The sequence below is a fragment of the Macrotis lagotis genome, chromosome 1 (assembly GCF_037893015.1).
Source record: "Macrotis lagotis isolate mMagLag1 chromosome 1, bilby.v1.9.chrom.fasta, whole genome shotgun sequence".
NCBI lineage: Eukaryota > Metazoa > Chordata > Mammalia > Peramelemorphia > Peramelidae > Macrotis > Macrotis lagotis.
The window spans coordinates 744704038-744731004 of NC_133658.1; the positions used below are offsets into that span (position 1 = coordinate 744704038).

At 44.8% G+C, this 26967-nt stretch overlaps 1 protein-coding gene and 1 long non-coding RNA gene across 2 annotated transcripts in view; both read left to right on the forward strand.

Annotated features, from left to right (window-relative positions):
* The window catches only part of LOC141487725 (uncharacterized), a 48230-nt gene extending 46765 nt beyond the window's left edge, over positions 1-1465 (forward strand). The window contains exon 3 of the long non-coding RNA XR_012468498.1: positions 1200-1465. This is a non-coding gene — a long non-coding RNA (uncharacterized LOC141487725). The remainder of the gene's footprint in view (positions 1-1199) is intronic.
* A 6846-nt stretch (positions 1466-8311) lies between these two features.
* IGSF9B (immunoglobulin superfamily member 9B) overlaps positions 8312-26967 on the forward strand; it is a 68604-nt gene continuing 49948 nt past the window's right edge. Inside the window, exons 1-3 of the mRNA XM_074216282.1 lie at positions 8312-8480; positions 22036-22230; positions 25668-25814. Of these exons, the coding sequence (XP_074072383.1) occupies positions 8417-8480; positions 22036-22230; positions 25668-25814 (406 nt within the window). The 5' untranslated portion in view covers positions 8312-8416. The remainder of the gene's footprint in view (positions 8481-22035; positions 22231-25667; positions 25815-26967) is intronic.

Consider the following 26967-nt stretch of genomic DNA (forward strand, 5'->3'; position numbering starts at 1 on the left):
CACTCACATATGGACTCATCACTGAATATACTATTTCTGCCCACACAAACACATAAACAAATGATGACGGGTCATCATTTCATTTTTTTTCCTCCTTTTCCATCTACCTATTGGGAACTGCATTTCTTACTTTGGAGTTTCTTGAAGAACTGTTCTTAGGGAATATACCCTTAAACAATTCGGGGCAGGTTTTGTGTGTGTGTGTATGTGTTGAGGGGAAGGCATAGCTGATTTTCCTTTCCAGATTTATTCATTCGTCTTTATTAATAGAACTCCTGGTTAATAGATTCCTGCTGGTGCCACCTGCTGGTTGCTGGCATTTAGTGTTAGGAATGGGGGTGAGATGGGGAGCGTGACCTAAGATTCCCCACCTGGGCAACAGGATTTGGAGTTGGAACCCTGGGTAATCTGGACAATGAATTGTGGGTTGTTGAGCAAGATCATGATGAAATTCCTGAAGGATTTTGTTCAAACATCATTTACAAAAGAAGGACAGCATTCTGGGAACATGCCAAGTAAACAGATGTGTGTATGTGTATATGCATATACCTGTGGGTTGTATGCATACATGCCTTTGTATGTGTGATTTGTGGTGGAAGAACAGATAGTATCTTTATATGACAGTATGTGTCCAGTCTATATGACTATGCATTCTGCATACATTATGGCATGCAGGTAATATGTGAATGTGTGTTATCCATATATTTATGGGTGCATGCATGTCTTCTGTGTTTCTGGGTGGGTTAGCATTCTCTGTATAAATGCATTTACATTCTATTTTGTGTATGCATGTGTCCCTGTGTATATGAACCTTTGTAGAGATGTAGGTGGGGTCTCAGTTATATTGGCAGATGCACATGTAAAAACATATCCATATGGTGAGAGCTTTGGAGTTTTGGACCATGTCATTTCTTTCACTATAGAGATGAGTTGGGGGAGGTGTGAGAAGGAGTTATATCTCCTCTGCAGTAGAAAGCCCTGACCTTACTCCTCCCTCCTCCATTTTCAATAACTATCATTTTAATCTTTATGCCTCAGTCCTCCCAGAAACTTAGATTTCCCTCCTTTTACCCTCCTCTCTCCCCAACCCAAAAGCCAGGTGAAAAGTTTAGTAGCCAGAAAGTTATTTGCAGAGATTCCCTCAGCTCATGCCATGAACTTTAGGGACCTGACTTCTGTCCCTTCTTCCTGTTTTCTAGGGATGGACCATGTATTCTGCCATGAAGTCTCTGCCATGAAGTGATGAATGACAAACCTCTTTCTCTGTTCTTCTGCCCCCATCTTTATCCCACTGCCTCCCCCCTTTCCCAGGGCTCATGCCTCAAAGAACCTCCACAAAAGAGCTGAAGCCTGGAAGAGAGAAAGGGCCCTTCTCCCCACAGAAAATGCTCTTTTCAAATGAGTCTCCCTCCTCTCCAAATGGCACAGAGTCTGCTCGGTGCCCCTCAAATAACCTTGGGAAATTGCCAGGAGAGCAGCAGCCGTGGCAGCTTTCCTCCCCCCACCCCTGACCCAACCTCCTCCTCCCCTCACTTCTTCCTTCTATTGCTTCATTGTCTCCAGTCCCTTAAGAGACTCTTCTTTCTGTGGCAGAACTGATTCCTGCCCTCTGGGCTGGAGGCCTCAAGGAACTTTTGGGAAGTGGTGGTGGGCGATTTGGCAGAAGAACTCTTGACAGGCAAATTTGCCCACTTTCTATTCCATAAACATTTGTCTGTATATGTGGGTTTCCTTGGGGGATGGGAAGGAAATTGGGACTATAGGAAGAAGTTGAGTTCTCAGTCTATCTGAAATCAGGGATTCAGGATGGTCCCCCTACTTTCCCTATTGCTAGCCTTTTTTGACATGCCCTAGAATCTTCTAGCCATCTAAGTTTTGTTGGCCCCTCTTTCCTCTTCTCTCAAACCCAATCTTTATGTAAACAAGTTTTCAAGGCCCTTATTTCCTTATATTGCCCAAATCCTTTTGAGAAGATGAGACTCTGTGGATAAATAGGACTCAGGCTCCTTTGGTTTTTAGAGAATCAGCATTGAGTCTTATTTTCTAATCCAGAAACATAGCTACTTAAACTTCATCAGGATATGGAGGCCAGACTATGTTCCTTTCTTTGGATCTCCGGAATACTCTGTGATTCTAAGATTGTAGGAGATCCTCTAGTCTTATTATGGGACCAAATACCATGGAAACCTGCTGCTATGGAATTCCCTAGAGTTGTACCATCCAATCTCTGAGATCAAACTCAGGCTTGTCTCCAAGGTTCTCTTCATTGCTTTAAACACTATTGGAAGACCCTTAATAATTGCCTAGCTGTGTGACCTTGGGAAAGTCACTTAAAACCCTGTTGCCTTAAATAAATAAAATTAAAAAATTTAAAAAAACTATTGAAAGGAGAAATATTAGGTAGGAAAAGTCAGAAGAAAGGAAGAAAAACCAAAGAGAAGGGGAAAGAAGAGAAAAGAGAAGGAAAAAGAAATGGGGGGGAGTGAAGGGGAAAAAAGGAATAGATAAAGAATAAGGGGTAAGAGGAGTGAGAGGAAAAGAGCCAAGAGAGAAAGAAAAGAAGAGACAGAGGGGGCACTGACATTTCCATATGACCTCCAACTTCTGCCCCATTTTTTCTTCTCCCCTTCCTACTTCCTGCACCTGTTGAGATGGTAACTCATGCCAAGACTCTGGGGAGTGGGGGGGGGGGGAGAAAGGATAGAGATGCACTTGGCATCTCTTGGTTTCTTTTTGCACAAGGCCCTTCTGTGTGGAGACCAAGAACTGGGCCTGGATGGGGCCTGGAGACAAGGGGATCTAGAGGGTGGATGTATGCCAGAAGTGGGCCCCATTTCAACTCTTCCAGCTGTGGTCCCAGGGCCTATTCCCTCCTCCCCCCAGCCTCTCCAGCTGTGGGCTCTGAAGTTGGCCTATTCCTTATACCCTTCCCCTATCTTCTCATTTCTCCCCCTTATCTCCAATGATTGTGCCTCTCTGAGCTAAGAATGATGCCTTCTTCGGAACAGCTTCTCATATTTTTGTCTTCTCCTGTGCCTCCTCTGTACCAACCCTATCCTCACCCTTATCCCTCTACTCTCACTTACTTCCTTCTCTTAAACTTAATCCTCCATTACTTCCAAACACTCCTTTTTAGAAAGATTTGTCTTTTAATAAAAACAGAATTTTAGAATTGGAACAGATCTTGGAAGCCATGTAGTCTATCCCTTGACCTCATACATAGATGCCCAATTTTCCATTTCTACTTTGCTAATGTTGATGTTTCCTTTGTCCAGAATACTTTTGCTTCTTCCTATTCAAATCTATCACATCCTTCAAGGCCTAGCTTCAGTCCTACTTATTCCATGAATCCTTCTAACATATCTGAGCCTTTCCCTCTAAGCTCCTAGGGCCTTCCTGGTCTGTGCCAAGCAATTTATAATTTGAGTATAGAATGTTCTGTATTGTTCAATGCTGCATATGTTTTAGTCTTCTCTACAAGACTTCAAACTCCCTGAGGGCAGAGAACAGGTCATGCTTCTTTATCCCTTTGGATACCAGGGATGTAAAGCATAAAATGGAAAGAAAGAAGGATTTGGAAACAAAAGACCTAGGTTTGAATCAGATTAGCAACTGAATATCCTGGAAATGCTATTTCAACTTTTTGGGCCTTCATTTCTTCATCTGAAAAATGAGGAAGTTAGAATTAGATGATTTCTAAGTTCTTTTCTAACTCTGACCCTACCATCCTATGACACTTATTGATGGATTTCTACATTCATCATCTTTTAGTATCTGGAACTCTTTCTTCCCCCCTTCATCCCTTTCCCAACATGATTCCACTGTGGTTCATGCCTCCCTGATTCCTACTAGGTAGCTGATGGTGCAGTGACTAGAATACTAGTCCTGAACTCAGGATACCTGAATTCAGACCTGGTCTCAGACATTAGTTGTGTGATCCTGGGCAAAGCCACTTAATCTCTGTTTGCCTCAGTTCCCTCAACTGTAATTTAGGATAATGACAACATCTACCACAAAGGGTTGCTATGAGGTTAGAAGAGATAATATCTATAAAGCATTCAATATAAATGCTTATTTCCTTCTCTTCCTTCCCTATTTCTATGGTTGCATTAACTCCAGGGACAGAGATGTTTTTATATTCTCAGGGACCTTGGCATGGGGGCTAAGAAGCCCTATATTCTTTTATTCACCACTGTCAGAATTCGAATCCCAGTGGACACTTGGATAATTTGACTCTCCAAGAATTTTGTAGTAATGATGTAGTTTCTACTCATAAGAAAGGTGAGCTGCAACTCTCTCCATTTGAGACTGGGAAACCAAGGTTACTGAATGGGACAGTGGTTCACACTGGGCAACTTGGGGAATCTGCTATCACTAAAATTTTCAGCACCATATCTCTGCCTACAGTAGGGGGGAACTGAAGCTCAAACTGAAGGGACTACTTCAAAGCCTCCTCAAATGACCCCACCTATTTGTAGGCTTCCCTGATTCCCCTATGATAATGTTCTTCTATCCCTCTTCTCAGATCTCACATAGCAATTTGTTCTCCACCTCTCATGCAGTCATCATTAATTATTTTGTATTTGGTCATGTATGTTTGTATCTTGTCCATTTACTTGACTGTAAGCTCCATGAGGCAGAAGCATATCTTCTGAATTCCTCCAGAAACCAACAATATTTGGTACATGGTAGATTCTGAAAAACTTACTGTTGAATAAATAATTGATACACTGCCTGCAAACTTACCAAGGTTAAAGCTAGGACTCTATCCTGTATTTGTCTTCTACCTTCTTAAATTCCCATATACCAAGGGCAAGTACAAGTGAGCAAAGGCAGAATGGGGGCAAGAAGGGGTCATAGCTATCACTTTGGATTGCAAGGTTTCATTCCTAATGTAAATGTGCTGAAGGATGCATGTAATCAATATACATATATGCATGTACATGCATACAACACTATTTTGAGGTTCATTTTTGCTAGTTTGGAGGTACTTCCCTTCTGCTCAAGAGAGCTCTTCTCTAGCACTTATCTTAGCCCCCAGCCAATCTTTCTATAAGATACACTTCTTCCCTCTAGACCCTCATAACTTGGGGTGATAATCTAGGGAAGAGAGTGAACTTTTGTTTCTTTCTTGATTAATGTATCTAGAGTGTGGGGGGGGAATAATGACATTCACATCTATCCCTTGGGCTCCCACCACTCATTTGTTCTCCCTGTTTCAGAGATCCTCCACTGAAGAGAGGTGGTAAATGTTCCAAAATGATATTTTCCTTGTCAAATCTGGAGTATTGTTCTATCATAGTTGATTACCTCTATGATGCTGACAAGGTTCTCTTGTGTCTGAGATATTGAGTGTTCTGGGGATAAAGCAATGAACTTATAAGTACCTTTATCAGTACGCAAGGGAGCAACCCACTTCTCTGGTTCTGTATGTGAAACCAGAAATCTTGATGTCCCATGTGCAATCAGTTTATTGTCCCATGAAGAGGAGAGTCATTGCTAAAGTTCTTAGGTGGGAAAATATAAAATAAATCTTTTTGCCACCAATTATGCACCTTTTCCCTACAGTAGTCTGAATATGTATTGTTTGCTACATGGTTCTGGTCTAGAAGACAGACTTGCCTTAAGGTATCATCCAGGGCAGCTAGGTGGTACAGTGAATAGAATACTGACCCTGGAGTCAGGAGGACCTGAGTTCAAATCCAACCTCAGACACTTAATAATTAACTAGTTGTGTGACCTTGGGCAAATTACTTAACCCCATTGCCTTAAATAAAATTTTAAAAAAGTGTCATCCAGTCCAATACTTTCATTTTATAGAGTTTTATGGACTCTTTTATTTTATAGACTCTCAGAAGTTAAATGACCTTTCCAGGGTCATAGTGTCTGTGGTAAGATTCAAACCCATGTCTTTCTGAGTCTAGGTTCTTTGAGAGGGTTGGGAGAGGAAGATGAACTCACACCAAAGAAGATATTCTTTCTTATTTCAATTTATCCTTTATTTCTTGTTCTCCTTTCTTCTCTTTATTCTTTCACATTTTTGTTCTCTTTCCTTCCTGTCTCTTTCCTTTTCTAATACTCAACTATCAAGAAATAGTTGTTATCCAATATAGCCCCTTCTAGTCCTAACACAAGGCCTTCATTTCTTAGAGGTAACTACCATCTGAATGGGACAAAGTGAATGTCTAAGTAAACTCAACCAAGATGGATTGAAAGCTACTTTGTCTCTTCATTACCATTGCTATGTTTTTCTGCTGCTTAGAAACCCTCTCAGTCTTACTGTTCTCTGGTTCAAATAAAGAAGTGGGTCTAAAGATCTGGGGACTGTGTCTGTGACTCCTGCATTCTTCTACAAATTACCATCACAACCCTAAGAACTATTGGAAGAGAGGGATCCTGACTGTATCAACTCTTTATGAAAGGACTCTTTAAAGGATTTACAGTCTCCAAACCCTGGGGCTGGGGAGTGGATAGGGTTTGGAAAGGGAGAGTTTGCTAGGAATTTCTAGGACTGGATATAGTAATGATTAGCCCAAGGGCCTAAAGATCTGGTACAACTCATTGCATCTCCCATTGTGGGGCATGAATTATGGCTGAGAGGGAAAGAAATTAAAGCAATGAATCAGTTTGAGATTTTCCCTCTTCACTCTTGGTAAAGAGGCAATACTCTCCCCCACAATACCCCCCCCCCCACACACACACCAAAAAGTTCTAATTGTTTTGTGTTTATATCATACCTCTAGAATTTAGGACTTTTCTGGCTGGAGATGAGATTTATCCTGCTGTCTTCAAAGATCAAGTCATTCGACCTAGCTTGTAGGGTTCCCTAACCATGAGTCACCTTGACTGGCTTAGCTAGAACTAGAGACTTGAGAGATGCTATTCCTCTAGGTTTCCAAGATCACACTGGGTAAAAATGCTTTCTGCTTCTCCCTCTTTCTTAGAAGTTCCTTGACAGGGGAGACTCCCCATTTTTCCTCCCTCTCTGCACCATTGTCCTCCTCCTCCCCCAGCATCCCTTTCTGGTTAGTTGTGAGCCTCTCCCTGATGCTGCTGCTCCTTAAAAGAAGGAACACATCTTCACTGCAGTTTCAGAATGCCAGCATGAGATGACTTCTTGCAGGATGTTTCATTTAGTCCTTTTGTAAATACCTTTGGTGGGTGTAAGCGAAGGAGGTGAGGAATGTTGAAGACCCCTCATTCCACTTAACTGTTTTGCTTGTTGGGGTGATATCTTCCTTCCCTCCTGCCAGCTACATAGGTGTTCCAGGGCTCTCCATCAAGGTTTCTTTCCTCTCTTTCCCCTCTCATTCTCTTATTGATGGATGGGGCTAGATTGAAGTGGGTGGGGTGAGATTGGAGTCACGTACATGAACAGGCAACTCCTTTTAGGAGGAAAACTTTTTCTTGCTAAAAGTTAAGATTTAGAAGTAATGTTTGCTGAACATAGTCTGGGGGTGGTGGTGAGGGGTGGTGTGTGTGTGTTAGAAGTCAGAGGCCTCTGACACTTCCACTTTTGAGTGAATCGATCTGAATTCTAAAGACCACAGAGGTCATTTTGTCAATTCCCCTGCCTTCGGACTGGATAAAACCTAATGCTAGGCTCCTGAGGACGAGAAGATGGGATTTAAAAAAAGCTGGATAGGGGCAGAATCTCTCGCCTTTGATAAACATTTCTAGGGAAGGAAATTCCCCCTCATCCAGGAACAGGCATGTTCCTGGATCTCCCCATTACTGGATCAGCATCCTCCCTCCTCCCGGGGAGCTGCTGTCCGCAGGATTGACAAAATGTCTGGCTCTCTCTGGGTGGATGGGAGTGGGCCTCTGCCGGTCCACAGTCATCCAGGACAGGTGAGACTGGGGGAGGGGGTCCCAGCAGCATCCCCGAAGGTCCTGCATCTCTTCCTCCAGAAACTTGCCATGCAGTGTGAGCAGGGAGCAGAGCAGAGACGCTAAGACGCCTTCTCCCTGGCAATGCGCATGATTCTGCGGCTCTGTGCTCTCCACACTTCAACGCACCTTGAAACGGGGCTCGCCTCCTTCGCACGGGGACGGGCAGCGCTCTGAGCCAATCACCCTCCACTCCCCCGGGAGACAACCAATGGGCAGGAGACGGGGGCGGCCCCAGCGACTCGGGCCCGCGCTAGGCTTCACCGTGGCTTTGGCTCAGCTCTGCCGCTGCTCGTAGTGCAGGTGCTGCCGCCGCTGCCTGCTTAAGGGGAGAGAGAGGGGCTGGGACAGGAAAGGAGGGATGGAGAGAGAGGAGGAGAGGCAGCACGAAGAAAGGAGCAGGACGTGAGAGAGGGCATTGCTGGGGGCTCCTCCACACCGCTTTGGGGCTGGGGCATGAGAAGTCTGCGGGAAGAGGAGCACTTTTGAGATATGATGACGCTCTTTGCTGGCGGGCGGTAGTACTATGATTTGGTATGTGGCCACTTTGATAGCAAGTGTGATCAGCACCAGAGGTCTTGCGGCTCAAGGTGAGTTGAAGTACAGCGTGCCTGCTCTGCCCCCGTTCCTGTCGCCACCCCTGCGTCCCCCTCCCTCCCCCCGCAGCCCCCCCAGGTGCCCGGGCTCCCCCCGCTCCCTGCTTCCCGGGGCTGCGGAGAGATCTCGCAGCTCTCCGGGCTTCGCTGACTTGCAGCCGGGGAGAGACCCCCCGACCTGCTGCTGCTTCGCGCTCAGATGAACCACCTCCCTCCCTCCCTAGCCGGGAAGGGAAAACTTGCCCATCCATCCCAATCCCTCCATCCCACCCGTCCCGGGATCTGCGGGGATTGGAGGCAGCAGGGGGAGACCGTGCCCGGGTCCCCCCGGGGCTGACCCGGCATCCGAAAGAGGATGCTCCCCGCAGACCCGTGGGGGTACCCCCTCCTCTCCCCGCAAGTCCCCCATCTTCACTTCTCTAGACTTTGACTTTGGCGAAGATGTGCTTGTAAAAACGGAGTGCCAGCCCGGCTTTCAGAGGGCTGGTTCTCAACTCTGGCTAGCGAGGCGGCCAGTTTGCAGGGTATTTGTTGGGGTGTCCCCTGCATCCTTCATCTCGCCGCATCCCGATCACTCATCGGAGCAGAGCACTTGGCTGTCTATCGGGATGGGGAAGAAAGACCCTAGAAGGCTACACACACACACACACACACACACACACACACACACTCGCACACTCGCACACTCGCACACTCGCACACTCACACACTCACACACTCACACTCTCACATACACATTGCAGGCCCGCGGGCGGCAGATGTCCCCCTCCCCGCAGTTGGCAGCTTAAGGTCGGATCACCTTGCTGTCTTGGCAAGGTGGATACCGAGCAGAGAAGCTTGGGCGCTCTTCGTCCGGACTCCAGAAGGATCTAGCTTTCATCCTGTGCCATGAGTGCCCGCAATAGGCTCCCCGATGGCCGTGAGGTGTTTGCCATCCTTGCCCGCACCTCTCCCCAAGCCGGGCACAAACTTCCCAGGGAAGTACTGAGCAGAGGAAGTAGACTTCCTCTAGGTCCAAGGCACAGCGGAATGGAGGGGATTCCCTGCGGCTTCTCAGATCGGAATCTCAGAGGGATCTTCCCCCCCCCCCCACTATTTCTTTCTCCCTAAACTGGAGGTGGAACAGACAGGGGAGGCACGAAAGAGGGAAACCCAGGAAAGGAGGAATCGGGGCGTGAGTGTGCTAGCATTGACTTGGGAGACAGAAAACTGGGGAAGGGAATCTGTCTCCTCGGCTTGGTGTGGCATCCCTGACTTGTAAGGAGTCCTTGTAAGGAAGTCGGAGAAGAGGAAGGCGGGTGGGTGCCAGGGCACTGAGCTCTTGGTCCCCTGCGCCCAGCTGATGATCTGGCTTCGGGGCAAATGCATAAAAGCAGGCGGAGACGGCTGCCAGAAGGGAACAAACGGGCGGGGCTGGGGATTGGTGGATGGATGGCAACCCTAAAGAGAGATGCCCCTCTAACTGAGTGGGGGAAGGGGTGGGCAGGGCAGGCTTTCCCCTCACCCCCATTCCAAAGGTGCAAGGGCAGAACAGATCAGCAGGAGGCGCCCTTTCCAGAGATTGCACAAAATTAGGAGGGGGAGGGACCTGGAGTGAAATGCCCCCCCCCACCCTCTTGGTCTTTTTTGGTGGAGGGGGGGTTCTGGAGGATAAAAAAAGGGAGGAATATAGGAAGGAATTAAATAGTATATTGCTAGGGAAAGGTCTCACAACTCCTTATTTTAGTAGGGAAACTGAGTCATGATTCAAACAATTGGGGAGAGGAAAGGATTTACATTTGGACATTCTAGATTTCCTGGTTTCTTCCCTGCTAGACCCCTCCCCCCCCATTTCCTTGCCCATCTTCAATTACCTTATTGAATTTAGGCTGTTCTGGGACAGCTAGTGAAAGGGCAAAAGGAATAGATAATGAAACCAATTCACTCTAGGAAAGAAGACTGAGAGAGGGCTGAGTAATATTAAGACGTTGGAAGGTGGGGGGGAGAAGTTTTATTCAGGGAAAATTATTGTTCTACCTTTCAGTTAAGAATTAGAAAGGGGAAAGTGAGTTTTCACTGCAGCAAGAGAGAGACTGATTAGACATTATGAACTTCCAAATAGTGAAGTATTGTTTGTTGTGGAGATGGACTTCCCCAAGAAAGTTGAATTATCTTCTTTTATCTGTTTTAAATAAGTTAATATATCATCTTGTCTGGAAGAAGGGGGTTGGTTTTGTTGACCCCTGAGAGCACTTTAGCATGAGGTGACTCTGGGTTCCTGGATCCCCTATTTGCCTTTGCCTTCATTAATTTCATTCTTCCATAGACCAGAAATTGGTCTGTCCTAATCAGAAAAAATTTGGAGAAATTTTGGTGTCATTGTCAATTGTTGGAAAAGTGCTAAGAACCTTTTCTTAGGTTACAGTAGGCTGAGGAACTTCTTTTGGGACTCTGTTTCCCAGGTATCCATGGGGACTAAGCTTTGGCATTAGAATTGCTTAAATTCCATCTGGCTGAAGAGCCAGAACCCTGTCAGAGCCTGGAAAGGGACTGTGAAGGACAAACAGGGTTGTCACTTTTCCTGCCCTCCTGGCAGAGAGCAGATGAGAACAGTTATTTGTCTCATGGCCTCTTAGAGGAATGAGAGAGGGTTGGATGGGGCTGGGAAGGATCTACCAGTATATGAGAATGAGTGAGCCTATGTGTGGGAGTATGTCTGTGTGTCTATGTGTATGTCTGGGTCTGAGTGTGTCTCTTATGTGTGATGTTCTCACAGAATGCTCTCCATCCTATGACTCTCCAAAGGCAGAGATGACTTTTCCAGAATTATCTGCAAACTGACATCAGAGATCAAGATCATATGTGGGATTAAGTTGACTAATATTAGGGATGTTCTAGTTATTAAATTTCAAAAGAAAGGTAGAAGGGAACATGGCCTTAAAGGAGGCAAAGGGTAGTCTCACCAAAAAGCAATTTGGATTTTGCAAAGGGGATCAGTATATCTGTGGATGGGACTTCATTTGTGGAATTTTACAGGTGGGAGTTAGAGAGGTAACCCCTAGTACTCCTATAGGCTTTAGAACTGAAGGGGACCTCAAAGAGCATCTTGTCCAGCTTCCTCATTTTATTGATGACAAACTGAAGACCAAGAAAGATTTAGTGACTTCATTGTGATCCCACAGGTAAAAGTTAATTGAATCAGGTCTTTTGACTCCAAATTCATTCTCTTTCCACTGCAACCTCTTGTCCCTATAGGCTTGGGACGTCTGTGATCCTGGAGATATGACCAATTTACTCTGAAGAGGTTGATTCTAGGCAATGTCAGTCAATAAACATTTATTAAACTCTTACTATGCATCAATGATTGTGCTACTATCCAGGCCCATGTGCCATGGTTGTTGGAGTTTAGAATTTCTGAATGAGAGCCTTGGAGGTTTTTAAGTCCAACTGCCTACCCAAATTATGAATTTTAATGAACAATATTTCAATTCATCCAGTCCCTGGTATATCAGCAGCAACAAAGAACTCACTACCTCATGAGGTATTCTTGAATTTTTGAGGTCAGTTCTTAATTGTTTTCTGCCTATATGCATTTCCCTGCAATTTTTGCCTATTGACCTTAGTTGTCCCCTTGACCTATAAAGAATAACTTTAGTCTTTCTTCCACATAACTGAGGGAAATCATAAATGGAAGGAAATCAAAAATAAAATATTTTAATTTTTTAAATATTTTTTAACATTTTGAGTTCTAAATTTTGTCCCTTCTAGGCCCTTCCCCAACCCACTGAGCATGCAAGCATTATGATATCCATTATATATGTAAAGTCATTGAAAAGAAATTTCAGAAATGTTAAGGAGAGAAAGAGGTGGCCTTTTCATATAAAGATCTACCCTTTACTTACCCAGAAACCATGATTAAGACTGTTACTCAGTTTAGAATGTGAGCTCTTTGAGAGTAAGGACTGTCTTTTGCCTGGCACATAGTAGATGTTTCATAACTGTTGATTGACTGAATGACTGATAGCTACCACAGAAAGAAATGGTGTCCAGGAACAGAGGGAGCCACTTAAGAACTAGATAACAGGGTGAGCTGTTGGGGACTAGAGGGCTGGGCTAGGGCTTCAGACTGATTTCTTATCTCTTCTCATTGGATAGGGGATTATGAAAGACAATGTATTAAGGGTCTCTGTTCTGTAGTGAAGTGGCCTTCTACAGCCTAGATTCTATGAGTCTAAACAAGTCTATGGTTATTGAAGGGTACGTTAAAGAAATGTAGGTTAATAGGTAGGTGTTCATTTTCTTGGCTTATGGGACTGGAAGCCTTAATACTTCCTTCCTCACCCCTCCTACTCTGCCCCTGTCTCAGTTCTTTGGTTCCCATGCCTCCCATACCTTCATTCTTCCCATCTCCTTGTTTTCACTCAAGTATACTCCTATTCATCTATATCAGATAGTTGTCCTCCTGGAAGGAGTCCCTCCCTGCCTCTTCTTTGAGGGTGGTTAGAAAGGTCTGAAAGGCTGTAAGACCTGCGTGGGTGGGGTGGGGGGTAGGGTGGGGAGGAAGTATACTTTCATGGCAGTACTTGGTTTGAGAAATGGCCAGGGTATGGGTGAGATCCAGAAAGATGTGTCTGCTTAGTAGCTTGTGACCTGAAAGAGGTTGGGGAGAGGGGAAGGTATGAAAGGAATTTTCCAGGGGCACTGGGGAAACATCAGCTTTCAGCTGCCAGCATGTTATGTGACACATGACTAGTTTGGGGAATCACTGGGTCCTAGGCCATAGATGGTTTCATGTTTACAACTCTAAGACAGCAACACTGGATCCAATTACCCAAGCTATTGAGGTAGGGTGATTCTGAGACTCAGCATCCTCTTGAGTTTCCATCCCTCCCTACCCCTTCTTTTGCTGTATGTTTCCTATTCATTCCTGCTCTGTTTAGGCTTATTTTTCCCCTGGTTTCCATGTTTGCTCCTTCACTTGGTCCTTGAGTCATCCCTCCCTGTTCCCTTCCAATGCCCACTGTCTCCCTATTTGGATTTTCCCAATGCCATCATGCTGAGATTTTGCTTTCCTTTTTCCTTGCTTGCCCTCTTCCTGGCTACATTATCTCTGTGTTGCCTGTGTCTGCATTCCCTGCTCCTAATCATAACTATTCTCCATTGCCTGATGGGCTGTGCATGGGAATGGTAAGCTGTGCCTTGAAATTCATCATGTTGTTCCCTTCTTTCTTTTCTCTCCCCCTTCCCACTGGCCTCAGGCCCTCTCATATTCCTACCCTGCTCCAAGAGATATTATCATCATTCCTCCCTCTCTCTGGCCTTCCAATCCCCCTCCCCCCAAATCCATGGCTACCACAATGTCTGCACAAGACCTGGGTGATGGTTGAATAAGGCTTATTCTCCATGTGCTTCTGAGAGTAGTCTGGGCAGCTCATTAGGGCCTCTGGATCTGATTAGTGAAAAAAAAGATGTAATTGGTGAGAATGCCCCATTGCTGTGTGTGTGTGTGTGTGTGTGTGTGTGTGTGTGTGTGTGTGTGTGTAGAAAAGGAAGGGTTACATGGAGATGGTGATAGGCAGAGAAATAGGGTGAAGGGAGAGGGAAAAAATTCTGACTAGTCTCAGTGGGCTGATCTGAAGGCTGGTTTTTAGAGTTCCTCCTAAATATCCTCTTTTGGCCCTTGGCTTTCACTCTTAGCTGTCCCTTCTGTCTCTTTGTACAGAGAGCAGTCATGTTTTCAGACCTTTTGGAAAAGTGAATAGTCCAGGGGATGGGACTGATAGGTAATTGTGACCACTGACTTGACTGAAAGGTGTCCACTTTGTGAGACTGGGAGACAGCCAGGGGAATTCACAGGGACTCTGAGGAAATCTTTATCTTTTTCTACTGGCATCCAAGGGGAAGGAGGGTAGATCTTTGGTGTGGTTGATGGCAGGGGTTGCGGGGAAGGGAGAAAACTGCTACTTCCTTGGTCTCTTCCAGGATACTGCCCATGGGCACAGACCCTGCCTGCTGGAGGCAACTGACCTATTTTTTTTTTTTCCTTTCTGAATCTTCTGCTCTTTTGCTTTTTTCACATGAACAAGCAGGAGACTGGTGGATTGGGTGGGGGAACCAGAGGCCTCCATGAAGAACTCAAGGGAGGAATTCTATGAGGGACAATAATGAGAGGGAGATACTTGTCAGCCTTGAAAGGAGAAGGTCGTGTGGGGAAATATCCACTCTCAGATATTCTTCTCATCCTTTCCCCCTACCCTAACTCCCTCATTGGTCTCTCCTGGGATGAGAAATATTATCTATACATGAGGCTATGTTGTGACTAAGTTGCAACCCAGCCTCCTTTTCATATGCCACACAAAGTGAGTGATTGTCCTCATTTTCTAGCTTCAAAGTAAAGAGTCAAAATTTTATAGGTGAGTAAAAACTGTATTTATATTTCTCACTTCCTTAGGAACATGCCATCCATAAGGTCTACCTCCCTCCTACCAACCTGAGCATTGACAAGAAGGGGGCCAAGTCTACTACTGTGCTTTTCTAGGAACCAGAAGGCATCCCTGCCCCTTTTGAGTTTAACCTGGGCCCAGGGATCAATATGCCCATACTTCCGCATGTGTATATGTGTGACCATATTGGGGTTCCTGAACCTGAGTGCATTTGGGGAGGAGAGGAATTCTTGGGTGTGGGCAGGCGTGGTTTTGTTTTTCTGCTGAGAAGCCATTAACTTGGATCAGAGATTGAATTACTGACTTCCTTCCTGTCAGCGGGTCTGCAGGGAAAGGGCTCCTGGAGATAAAATCTAGTAGAGAGCAAATTAAAGTTGCTAATATATCCCCGCCTCATGGGCTGCAGTGGGGAATTGAGAGCTGGCTGAGGGAAGAGGTACACCCATTGGCAGAGGAAGGGAGCTTTTTGATTCTGTCTTCTGAATCCCCTGCTGCTCTAATGCTAAAAAGTTCCCCTCTATCTGGGAAAACCTGGTGGGTTTGACTGACATAACCCTAGTCTGAAAGTTCATTTTCCTTGAAGGTTTTTTTTTTTTTGAGAAGGGAAAAACACTTGCCTTTGGTGTTAGGGGGGATAAGACCAATCCATCCCACATATTTTATGGAAGTGATATAAAAGCACCTCCATAAAGTGCAGCAGCATATATCTCATTAAATGAGGCCACAGGTTCTTCTCCCTTCCTTCTATAGCCCTTTTTAGGGTCATATTAACTTTGGTGAGAAGTGGTATTATGCCTCTCCAGACCTTTAGTTGACTTCTTTAGCATGGGTTCTTGAAGTTCCTCTCTAGCGGTAAGTGAGATGATGTTGACTAAATTGTGGCAAAAAGGGGTAGGAGTTTGGCAGAGTTAGCAGGGTTACAGTTAGAGCTGAAAGATGGAGGTAGTTATGGTGGTAGATTGTCCTTTGTCTTACCAGACTTGAGTGCCTGGCAAATGGGGAATGGACGGTGCTGATGAGGACCACAGCTGGTGAATGTCTAGCTCATGCTAGTGGGACATTCTTCTCAAAGTAAACCAGATCATCTTCTGAGGTTTTAGGGCAGAGTGCCCAAGGATTTAGGCCACTATTGTTTTCTCTTCTGCTTGAAAAGCACAGAATGAAGGCTAATGAGCACATTTCACTCTCCTCAGTGAAAGTCCCTTTACTGATTGCAAGAATTTGGTCATGAACTAGAGAGGTCTTGCCAGTGAAATTGGGAAATAGTGGCCAAAAATGTATGCTCATCTAAGGAAGGATCATATTGTCACAGATTTAGAGCCAGTAGGTCATTTGTTCCAATCCCCCCAGTTGAGAGATTTAGAAACAAACCTAGTGCTTGGGTTATAGAAGCCAAACCCTTTGTGACACTGGGCAAATTATTTAAACTTCTAGGCCTTGGTTTTAATGACAAGGTTAGATCTGATGACCATGTAAGATGCTTCCAAGGTTGTGACTGCAGATCTATTTCCCATCTCACCACCCCTGGGCTATATGATTTTTGCCTTTGGTTGACTAATTTAGGGTTCAAGATCATGAGATTATAGGAGAAAAAAGTTTGAATAACTACAAAAGACCCTCATCTGTCCTGGTTGTCTGTCTTCATCTATCCTTCCTGATATCTGTGGTATTAAAGGCCAAAGTTGGAGGACCCAAGGGAAAGGAGAGTCTGCGGCCTCATTCTTTGGGATCCTCCCAATGTCTAATTCTGCACTTGGCAGGGAAGCTCCAGGTTGGAGGTGAAGGCTGTGCCAGATTCTGGTGAGAGTGTTGAATAGGGGATGCCAACTACAGCCTAGGGCCCAGCTGCCTACTGATTACCACCTGGTCTTGAGAGTTTGAGATTTGTGCCTCATGGGCTATCTGAAAGGTCAGCCTGATCTCAGAAGGGTAAAATGACCAATCTAAAACTGTCTGGAAAAATCCTATGATACTGGTTCACTAAGCAAATTGTCCACTCTTGCCTTTCCCTCTCAAACAAAAAAAGAAGTAAATATAAATTGTAGTATTTCTCACCTTTTATACCCAACTCCTAAACTTATAAATTAATTATTCAGTAGGGTGGTGTGTGAGGGTCCACTAAATTTCCTGACCTCTTTTCCTAGGTTCCTATGATGGAGGGACAGTTTTTTCCTTACTCACAAGGGTTCTTTCTTCTATTGGCCATTTCCCATTTCACTATCATGGCCATCAAGAGTCATCCTCTTTCCTAATTAGCTTTGGCTTCATGATTTCTCATTAAACTGGTCTACCAATGCAACCCCACCTTTCCCCATTAGACTGTAAGCTCCTTGAGGGTAAGAATAATTTTTTTCCTAAATTGTATTTCTACATCTTAGCACAGTGTTTTGTATACAGTAGGAACTTAATAAATGTTTGTTGAATTGAGTCAAAATCTCCCTTTTTCATTCTTGATTTGGGCAATTGTGCGTGATCTTCTAAGGGTTTTGGTTTCTGTGTTTTAAGTTACTGACTTTTTCTTTTGCATTGTCACTGTCTCTCTGAATATCTTAATAAATTCATCCATTTACTCACTCACCTCACGCTCTCATTCATTCATTCATTCACTCATCAGACATTTATTAAGTACTTTCTACTAGTCCTAGGGTCAGGTTCAGGGGAGATAGAAGTCTCATTCTGTGCTTTTTTTTTTTTTACTACTGGATCTTCCTCATCCCTCTGAATTCTTTTGTTCATGGTCCATTTCTCCATGACTCTCTTATCTTTTCCTTCTCTTTCTAGGCTTCCAAGACAAAAATAGAGAATCTGTGAAGTGCCTACAGGTCTTATCTTTTTTATTGGGGTTAGCTGAGCTGGGGGGGTGGAATGGAGGCAAGGAATCTAAACCAGAAGCTATTCCTCAACCATTTGAGGAGCAGGAAGAGATATAGGGAAATAGAGAAAAATGCATTTAGGGTTGAAATTTTCAGAAATAATTTTTTTTTTAGAATAGTTCTGAGGGAGGAAGACAGACTCCAAGAGAGTGGGACCTGTGGGCAAGAGAGAGAGAGAGAGAGGACTATTTCCTCTGTTTGTATATATCTGTGTATTTAGTGCTATAAAGGAAAAAAAAGATAGAGAAATATTTCAGGATACAAGAAGGATTATAGTGTGAAAGCAATTCCCCTCTGGGACAGGAGCTCTGAATCCCCCACTTAATTTCTAGGCAAATTCATCTGTTTTGTTCATTAACTTTGATCATATACTCTTTCCTCCTCTTTTTCCCTTCCTTAATACACACACATATATATCCTAATCCCTTCTAAGAGGGAGGTAACAACTTTCATGGAAAAAATGTTAAGTGACTTTTAATAAAAAATAATGGAGTCTGGACTCTATCACTAACTAGCTCTGTGGGTAAGCCAATTAACCACTCTAGGGCTAGGATGGTCACTAAAGTTCCTTTCAGTTTTGACTCTGATTCTATCAAATTGGAATATTAGTGTTATGACAACCCATGTCATGGCAGGCATCTGGGAAAAGGAAAAATGAACCAGAAATTGTAGTGGTAATCCTCCCAGACCATATGGAATAGAGAGAAACACTTGGGGCTCAACCCAAATACCATCCATTCCATAAGTTTTGGATACCAGCTTTCATATCCAGTAGGATATTCAGTACTACCAGTTGAATTATTCTGTCCAAAAGAAAAAAAAAAAGGATGCAAGAAAGGAAAATTTGAATAATACAGAGTCTGATCCCAACATAGGCTTTATTTTTTCCTGGTACCTGTGGCATTAAAGACCCAATCCTGGAAACCATGGGAGATTCCCTGACTCCATTCTCAGGGTTCTCCCTCCTAATTTTCCATATAGTAGAGGAGCTCTGGGTTAAGAGTGGGTTAGAGGTGGGAGTAGTGCCAACCTTGTGGCTGCATGGCTCTTTTCCTACTTGCCAGTGATGCCCAGTGTCAGTTGCTGAATAAGGAGTATGGTAAAGAAGGAGGTCAGGAAGTGGCTCAGTGCTTACTGGGAGCTGGCTAGGAGGCAGCTGGAAGCCCCAAAGCTTTCTCCAGCCAGAGGAGGTGTGAAACCAACAGCTTCATTGGTGATGCAGTGAAAATCAGGCAAAGAGAGGTGCAAATGAACAGCCAGAGCTGTGAGAACAGTCAAGCCAGGAGTGGGTCCCCAAGCCAAGATACCCCTTTCCCCAATCTGTCTCTTGCATGATTCCGACCCAAAGTCCTACATTCCTGAATAGGGCTTCACAAAAAGAGGCTTGCACATAAAAGGCTAACCATCACTCCATCTCACCCTAGAGCAAGAAGCTTCAACCAGTCAAGGGATACCTTCCCTTTTGGGCAATCTACAACATACCAGCCTCCTGCTTTGAAGTGGCTTTCTCTCTCCTTCCTCTGCTTTCTCACTGCAATTTCCTTGCAGATCCACACTCCAGAGATGCACATAAACACCTCTGAGTGCATGCATACACTCTCACTGAGGTTCTACAAATACCCATACCTCAGTGTCCTCTGAGAACTTGCTTTCCCATTATTGGACTCTCTTCCCTTAATTCCTCACCTTGGGAATCATTGGGGTTGAGAGAGGGAAACCGGAGATTCTTTATCCTTCCTGAAATGCCGAGCCCTTGCCTAAATTCTCTGACTGGGGAGGAGGGAGATGCTGCAGCTGCATGCCTCCCCCTTCCTTCACAGAGGGGCTAGAAGTGCAACATAGGTTGGGATTGGGGGGAGGGGGCTGGAGAAGCTGCTGGGGCCACTAGCAGGTGAGTGCAGCGCTCTGCTCTGCTCCAAAAATATCCAGTGATCTTAGCTCCTTCTCTAGAAAACAGTGATGTCACCTGCAGCCAATCAGCTTCTAGAAGGATTTGCCTCCTCCCTCCTCCTTTAGCAAGTTGCAGAGAGTCAGGATGCTGTTCTCCTGGGCTCCCTCCCCAGTTCAAGGACCCACAACTGCAGTGGGAGGGGGTTGGGAGGGGGAGCAGAGGGAGACAGCTCTCATATATCAAAGGAGCAAGCAGTTATTATTTTGGGGCTGCTAGCGCAGTACAGGGTAAAGCCCCATATTTCTTCTCCTTGTTCACCCGTAAGAGTTGGGGGTGTGTGGGTTATAATCTTGGGATACTAAGGCAATTTTGGCAACCTTGACATGGTAAGGTTGTGGAGATATGGGTCATTTGGACAAGTGATGGAGAGCTAGTAACATTTGGGGAGTGACTCCTACATTCTCCCTCCCTTGTAAGGCTCTCCACTGAACAAGGTGACCTTGTGACCTTGCTAGAAAGAAGTTTCCATTGAGAGTAGAAGGATGTTTTTTAGGGGGCAGTGGGAATGAAGGTATTGGAAGATTTTAGCCTTGCTTGAGGGATTTGGGAGATCATGGTAGAATAGCAAGAATCTGTGGTAGTCTGGTAGTGCATGGGTTAACTGAATTCTTTTGTTTTTTTCTATTTTGGTGAGGGAGTTACAGAAGAGTATTTGTTTCCCCACCTTTTAAATAAGGGTTACCCCAATCTTGTACCTAGCTAGTGATAGGAGTCTAAGAACCCAGATCATTACTTAATTTCCCTTCAGCATTGAAATAATAATTTTTACCAGCGGAACAACAAAATTTAGTGAGGTGAACCCCACAAGTGTCTCTCTCCCCTTTCCATTTCTCTGTCATCCCAGGGGTAGCATTCAGTAAATTACCAATGATAAAGGATAGATTTAGGGCAGGGATTCTTAGGTTTCAAAAGGTCTAAGAACTTGAATGGGAATTTTTTAAAAATTTAAATGCAATTAATTTCCTTTGTGTATTTTATGCACCTAAAAGCATCTGAAAGAAGTCCATAGATTTCACCAGTCTGCCCAAGGGGTCCTCAACACAAAAAGGTTAAGAACCTCTGGATTAGAAATTGGATGATTAGATGAGAATTAGGTCTTTTCCACAACCAGCCCTCCCCATTCTGCGGCAGCTAGAGGGGAATGAAGAGAGTGAAGGTGGGCAGGGGATAGAATGGCCAATTAGCTAATTTCACCAGTGGTGCCCTAAACCGCCTCTGCTTTGTCAGGGATTCCCCTAGTCCTTTCCATTAGTCCCCCTTTTTTTCTTGCTTTCCTTTTTTTTCTTTTCTTTTTTTTGGTGCTAGCATCTGTCAGTGCTCAGAGGAGGGTGGGAGGGTGGTTGTGTCTGCAGTTTTGGTTCTAAACTCTGATTGTGGAGCTTTAGATGGAAGTGTGTGTGTGTGTGTGTGTGTGTGTGTAATAGCTAGCTACAACTGGCAAGGGGGCTCCACAGAGAAGGGGTGGGAGCCCTTTTTACTAATCCTGATGTATGTGTTGTAGAGGAGAGTAGGGCAGGCAGGGCAGAGTTGCTTATAAACCCAAAGCATTTTGTCTTGGGAGGGAAATGCTGGTTTTTACTTTCTATTTAACTCCCTCATCTCTCTCTCTCTCTCTCCCTCCCCCTTCCTGCTAAAGCTGGAATGTTTTTGGGTTTCCTCAGGCAGAGGGAAGACACACATCCTTTAGGATTAATAGATCTGGGGGACAGGGCCATTTTCTTAAGGAAAGGATGTTAACTCCTGAGGAGAAAAATTCTATGGAAAGGGTGGTGTTCTGTCTTGAAGTAGAGTATTCCCATATTCTGTCTTATGGGGAAGGAATATTAGTCTGGTGAATAGGGATCAAGTTGGGAAAAGTGAATTTTCCTTTCTGGGAAGATAGGCTATTTCTGAGGAGTAGGAGTTAACCCTTTGAGGGTGGAAGATTGTATCTAAGAGTGAGTGTTCTTAGATGAGGGTATGAAGAGATGAGAGACTCTCAGTCAGCACTGATATTTGCCAAGCAATGGGGATTCAAACAAAGGCAAAAGCAGGAGTTTATATTCTAATAAGGAAAACAATATTCAAGGGACCTCCAATAGACTAGGTAGATCAAGGTAATTTGAGAGGGAAAGGCATAAGCTTTTGGGAGATGGGAGAGACTTGTAGAATTTGGGATTTGAGCTGTCTTGATGGAAACTAAAGGAATCCAAAGATGGGAGTGAAGGAGCATGAGGGATGATCAATACAAACAAGTGAAGAGATGGAAGGTGGAAATCTTTTTCCTTCCCTCATTACCTACTTAAACCATCTTGTGCTACTAGGTGCCCACCTTCGGGAGGAGCCTGAGTTTGTGACTGCAAGGGCTGGTGAGGGCGTTATTCTGAGATGCGATGTGATCCACCCCGTGACGGGACAACCTCCCCCCTACGTGGTCGAATGGTTCAAGTTTGGGGTTCCCATCCCCATATTCATCAAGTTTGGCTACTATCCCCCTCACGTGGACCCTGAGTATGCAGGTAAGACTGGGGAGGGGTGCAGTAAAGTAATTACCCTTATCCATGGAAAGTACCAGGTATCTTGGTTCAAATCCCCAAATTTACCACCAACTTGTTGAGTGACCTTCCTTTGAATTCCAGCTAAAATCCCATCTTCTACATCTTTTCCAACCCTGCTTAATTCTCGTACATTTCCGCTGTTAATTATTTTCTTTTTATCCAATATATAATTTATACATATTTATTTGTTGTTACCCCCATTAGATTGTGAGCTGTTTGAGGTCAGGGACTGTCTTTTGCCCCTTTTTGTGTCTCTGGCATGTATCAAAGTGCCAGGCAAATCAATGGTTAATTGAATTGAAGTTACTTGGCCTCAGTTTCCCATATGGCTATAAAAACCTATTGTGCTGCCTCCCTCGAAGATTATTGTGAGAGAGGAACTTAATGAATTGAAAGATGATTCATGTTAGTGATGATGATGGTGGGGAAAAGAAAGTATCTTCTAAAAGAGCTAGGGTCTCACATAGTGACCTCTTCCTTTGAGCCCCTAGTTCCATCATTCCATTATCTTTATCTTCTCTCAAAAGCCTCTGCCAGCTCTCTGGGCTCCTCAGTTTTCAGCAGCTAGTTAATAAATCAATAATCATTAAGTGCTTACTATGTTCCAGTGACTTTTAAACACTGAGGATACAAAAAGAGGCAACAGACTGCCCCTGCCCTCAAGGAGTTTACAATCCAGCGCCTGCCTTAAGTTCCTTCTGGTCCTGTCTTTTTCTCTCCATATTGGTTTCTAATTATTTCTGCCTTGCTTTATGTCTCACTCCATTTTTGTGTCTGTCTTCTTTGTCCCTTTTGGCTCTGGTTGTTTTTAATTGAATAGGAGGGAGGGATGGGAATGGAGACAGGAGGGGGTGAGCTACAGATGCTGGGGATATGACATTGTCCTTCTGCCAAGAACAGCCTTTGGATGTTGGACAGAGATGGAAGAACAGGAAGGCCTGGAAGTGGGGAGGGAGAGAAGGAAAGAAGGGAGACTGATGCAGGATGTCTTCCCCTGGGGGACAGGACTAAGGCGGGGCAGGGGAGTAGGAGTCGTTTCTATCTAGGGAGGAAGTTGAGTCAGACAGGACCCTTTTGCTGGAACTCCTCCGCCTTGGTTCCAGGTGGCTTTACAGCAGCAATAGCAGCTGTAGAATTAGTCCTGTCTAGCCTCACCCACACCCTTCCCTGGGTTCAGAAGGTGGAGCTTCATTCCATTCTGGAGTGTGTGTGTGTGTGTGTGTGTGTCTATGTGCCAGTAAGTCTAATGTTTGTGCTCTACCGAAAGGAATATAAATTTTGATTACTGAAACCTCACAAGATATCTTGGACTTTAAGGGCTAGATTTTGTTCTTAAGGACCATCCTTAAACCCACATCACTCTGGCTTTCATTGATTGGTCAACAATAGGTCCCAGATCAAGCCTTATCTGCTCATTGTTTGGGCTTTGCAAGTTCAGAGTCGGTGCAAATTAATCCTTGTTTCTGTTTTGACCAGAAACTCTCTTACCCTCCCAGACTGTTTTTTTTTGTTGTTGTTGTTTATGTGAAAGAGGTCACTTTTTGCTTCCTTTCTGCCCTAGCCTTAATAACTGAACTGATACCTGGGAAAGACCTTAGCTTGAAAAGCCCATCCAGGGCCATCTCCAGTTATCCTGATTATATCTGGCCACTGGATCCAGATACTTCTGGAGGAGAAAGTGAGGCTGGTGACTTTGCACAGCTCACCCTCACTGAAATTTAATTCATTTGCAATTTATGGCATCACCTTCCTAATGTCATGGTCCTTTTTCCTGAATGAAGGACAAACAAAAAAAAACCTCTGTACTGTCCCCAGGGCATCAGAGCTGCTGGCAGAGGCCTGGGTTTCCTCCTGAAGCCCCTCCTGATCCATCTTCCACTCCTCTTGGCCCCATTTTCATCTTGCTCTGCAATTAGTCCCGCCAGTAGCGGCCTCCCCGTCTGTGACTCACTGCCAGCCAGCTACCCGCTTGCCAGGGCTATTTGTGTGTGTGTTCATGCATTTTGGGGTTGGGATGGTAGGAGTACAGTAGAATAAGAGAAGACTTTAACTGGCTATATAGTCTTCTGGATTTTGACTTCTGAATCCTAAATTCTTTCCCTGAGAATTCTGCTCTTTCTAGTTCTTCCCTAACTTTTGTCTCTGAATTTGCTTCTTGTAGCCCCTTTCCTGGGGGACAGGGAGGCAGGGATATGGCCAAGAGTCCAGAGGAAGGAAGCAGGATAAGCTAAGTTGGAGGATGGATTTGGAGGTGGTTGAAATGTAGAATAGGAAGCTAAGCTTGGGGGCTACTGTGTCATTTGAGTGGCATGAGGCAGCATGAAAGAGCAAGACTGTTCCTGTCTAGCTATTAAATCCCTACTACTAGGAGAAGGAATCCAAGGTGTCTGAGAGGTGATTCTGGGGGAAGGCTGGACCTCTCCGTGGGGCCTCTACTTAGCTCCCCTCTTTTCTCTTTGCTCCTAGTTCAGTGACTGTGCCTATCTGTTCTCATATAGATAGACATTTTCATCACTGATCATCCTTGCTTTTGTAGGGTTAGAAAAGATGGCAGAGCTGGGAGTATGACCTTAGCCTCCTGACCAGTGACATTTCTTCTTTTCTCCTTTATGGAACTATACAAGCAGAAGTGGGATGCTGTCTGTAGGTTTTGGGGATACCACAAATGGAGGGGATTTCCTCTGGACCAAAATGGGCTGGCAGGGAAAAAAGAGACAGTATACTCTAGTGGAGAGAGCATTGGAATCAAAAGATCTGGATTTGAATTCTGGCTACTACCTCTGTGATGATTTTCTTGGGAAAATCATATAGACCCTTCAGACTGACTCAGATTCTTGTTGCTATTAGTTCTAAATTCTAAAAGTTCTAAATTCTATCATCAATTGCAATTTTAAATTCTATCCTCTATTGCTGGGCCAAGGACCCCCTCAAACCTGTCTGTTTCTGTCTTACTCTTCTTTCATATTTCTTCCAAATCTCTGTTTTACATCTGGCAAGCCTTTCCTTGCCCCCTTGGAACTCTGGGAAAGAGTGGGGATGTAGTCTAGGGAACCAAGTCCCCTTTCTCTGCCAAGCATTCTGAATGATGACTTCCCCTCTGAAGTCTGGGGCTAGGCCAGCATGGGTCTAGGGTGGGGGCGGGATGCCTGTTTTTTTTTTTTTTTTAACTTCTTTCTCCACCCGCCACCATCTGCTGTTGGTGGTGTCTGTGTTGGGGGCCTTGGCATAGGATTTCCCATTTCTTGGCATGATATGGGCTATGGGTTTCCCATTCTCTTCTTCCTGTTTCTTAGCAGGTGGGGGTGGGGGGGGTAGGAAATTACAAGCTGGGCCCATGATATGACTGTCTTTCCCTGATGATGTGTGAGAGACCTCCCCTTCCTCTCCATTCCTTTCAGGCCGGGCCAGTCTTCACGATAAGGCATCCCTTCGACTGGAGCAGGTACGCTCAGAAGACCAGGGCTGGTACGAGTGCAAAGTGCTCATGCTTGACCAACAATACGACACCTTCCACAATGGCAGCTGGGTGCATCTCACCATCAATGGTAAGCAGCTGATGGTCCTTCTTCCATTCTCTCCCAATCAGTTCAGTGATACTGTGTCAGGATTTTTGCTTCAAACACTGCAGATGGATCCTTTTTTTTTCTTTCTCCCTCTCTTGTGCCTTCTTTATCTTGCCTAGCCTCAGCTGCAATCCCCAAGTCCAGGAACTGATCTCACTCTACTCTCCCCAATGTCATTGTGATTCATGATAAGTACTGTACCTTGGGAGCCAAAGATGGGGCTCTGGAACTGGGGTGACTTGTCTCTTGGGGTATCTGGTTGTTGCAGAAAGGATATGCTAAGACTATTCTGTAAAGGTGAAGCAACCACCTATGTGACAAGAACTCAGGGCCTCCAAGAAGGGTCTTTTGCTCCCTGATGCCTGAATTTCTTAGATTGTCTTTCCTGGAGCTCAAGATTTGGATCCCTTGTGAAAATATAAAGATTTCCAGGAGGGTAAAACTTTGAGTTGTCGGCAGTCATTTGCACTTTACTCTTGAGTGAGTTTAATGATGAGTAAGTTTACCTTTTAGTTTAATGAGGACACTAGGCATCTGGGGAATGGGGGAACTGAGGGCATTACCAAATCAGAGAAATGCAGAAAGGAATGACTATGGGTGGAGGAAAAAAACTTCACTTATTACTTATTTAACCATTTTTCCCCAGGGTGAATTATGAGATAGATTTATGAAGCTACCAAGGACCAGGAACTCTGTGTGTGTGTGTGTGTGTGTGTGTGTGTGTGTGTGTGAGAGAGAGAGAGAGAGAGAGAGAGAGAGAGACAAAGAGGGGGAGAGAGAGAAAGAAAGGGGAGAGAAAGGAGAGATGGAGAGAAAGATATATATATATACATATTATAGAGGGGGGTGAAAGAGACAGAGAGAGACAGAGAGAGACAGAGAGGGAGGGAGGGAGAGGAGAGGAGGGGAGAGGAGAGGAAGTGAGCGAGAGAGAGAGAGAGAGAGAGAGAGAGAGAATCTCTTCTTGAGAGGAGCTGTCTTGGTTGAGCTAGAAAGAGGATGCTTTCCCCTTGGACTGTGGGGTGGGGACAGGTCCTGTGCATACTATACTAATCCTTGGAGATCTGGTAACTGATGGGAGGTGGGAGAACTCCTGGGGCTGGGATATGATTCATGGTGTAGGGCAGGATTGTCC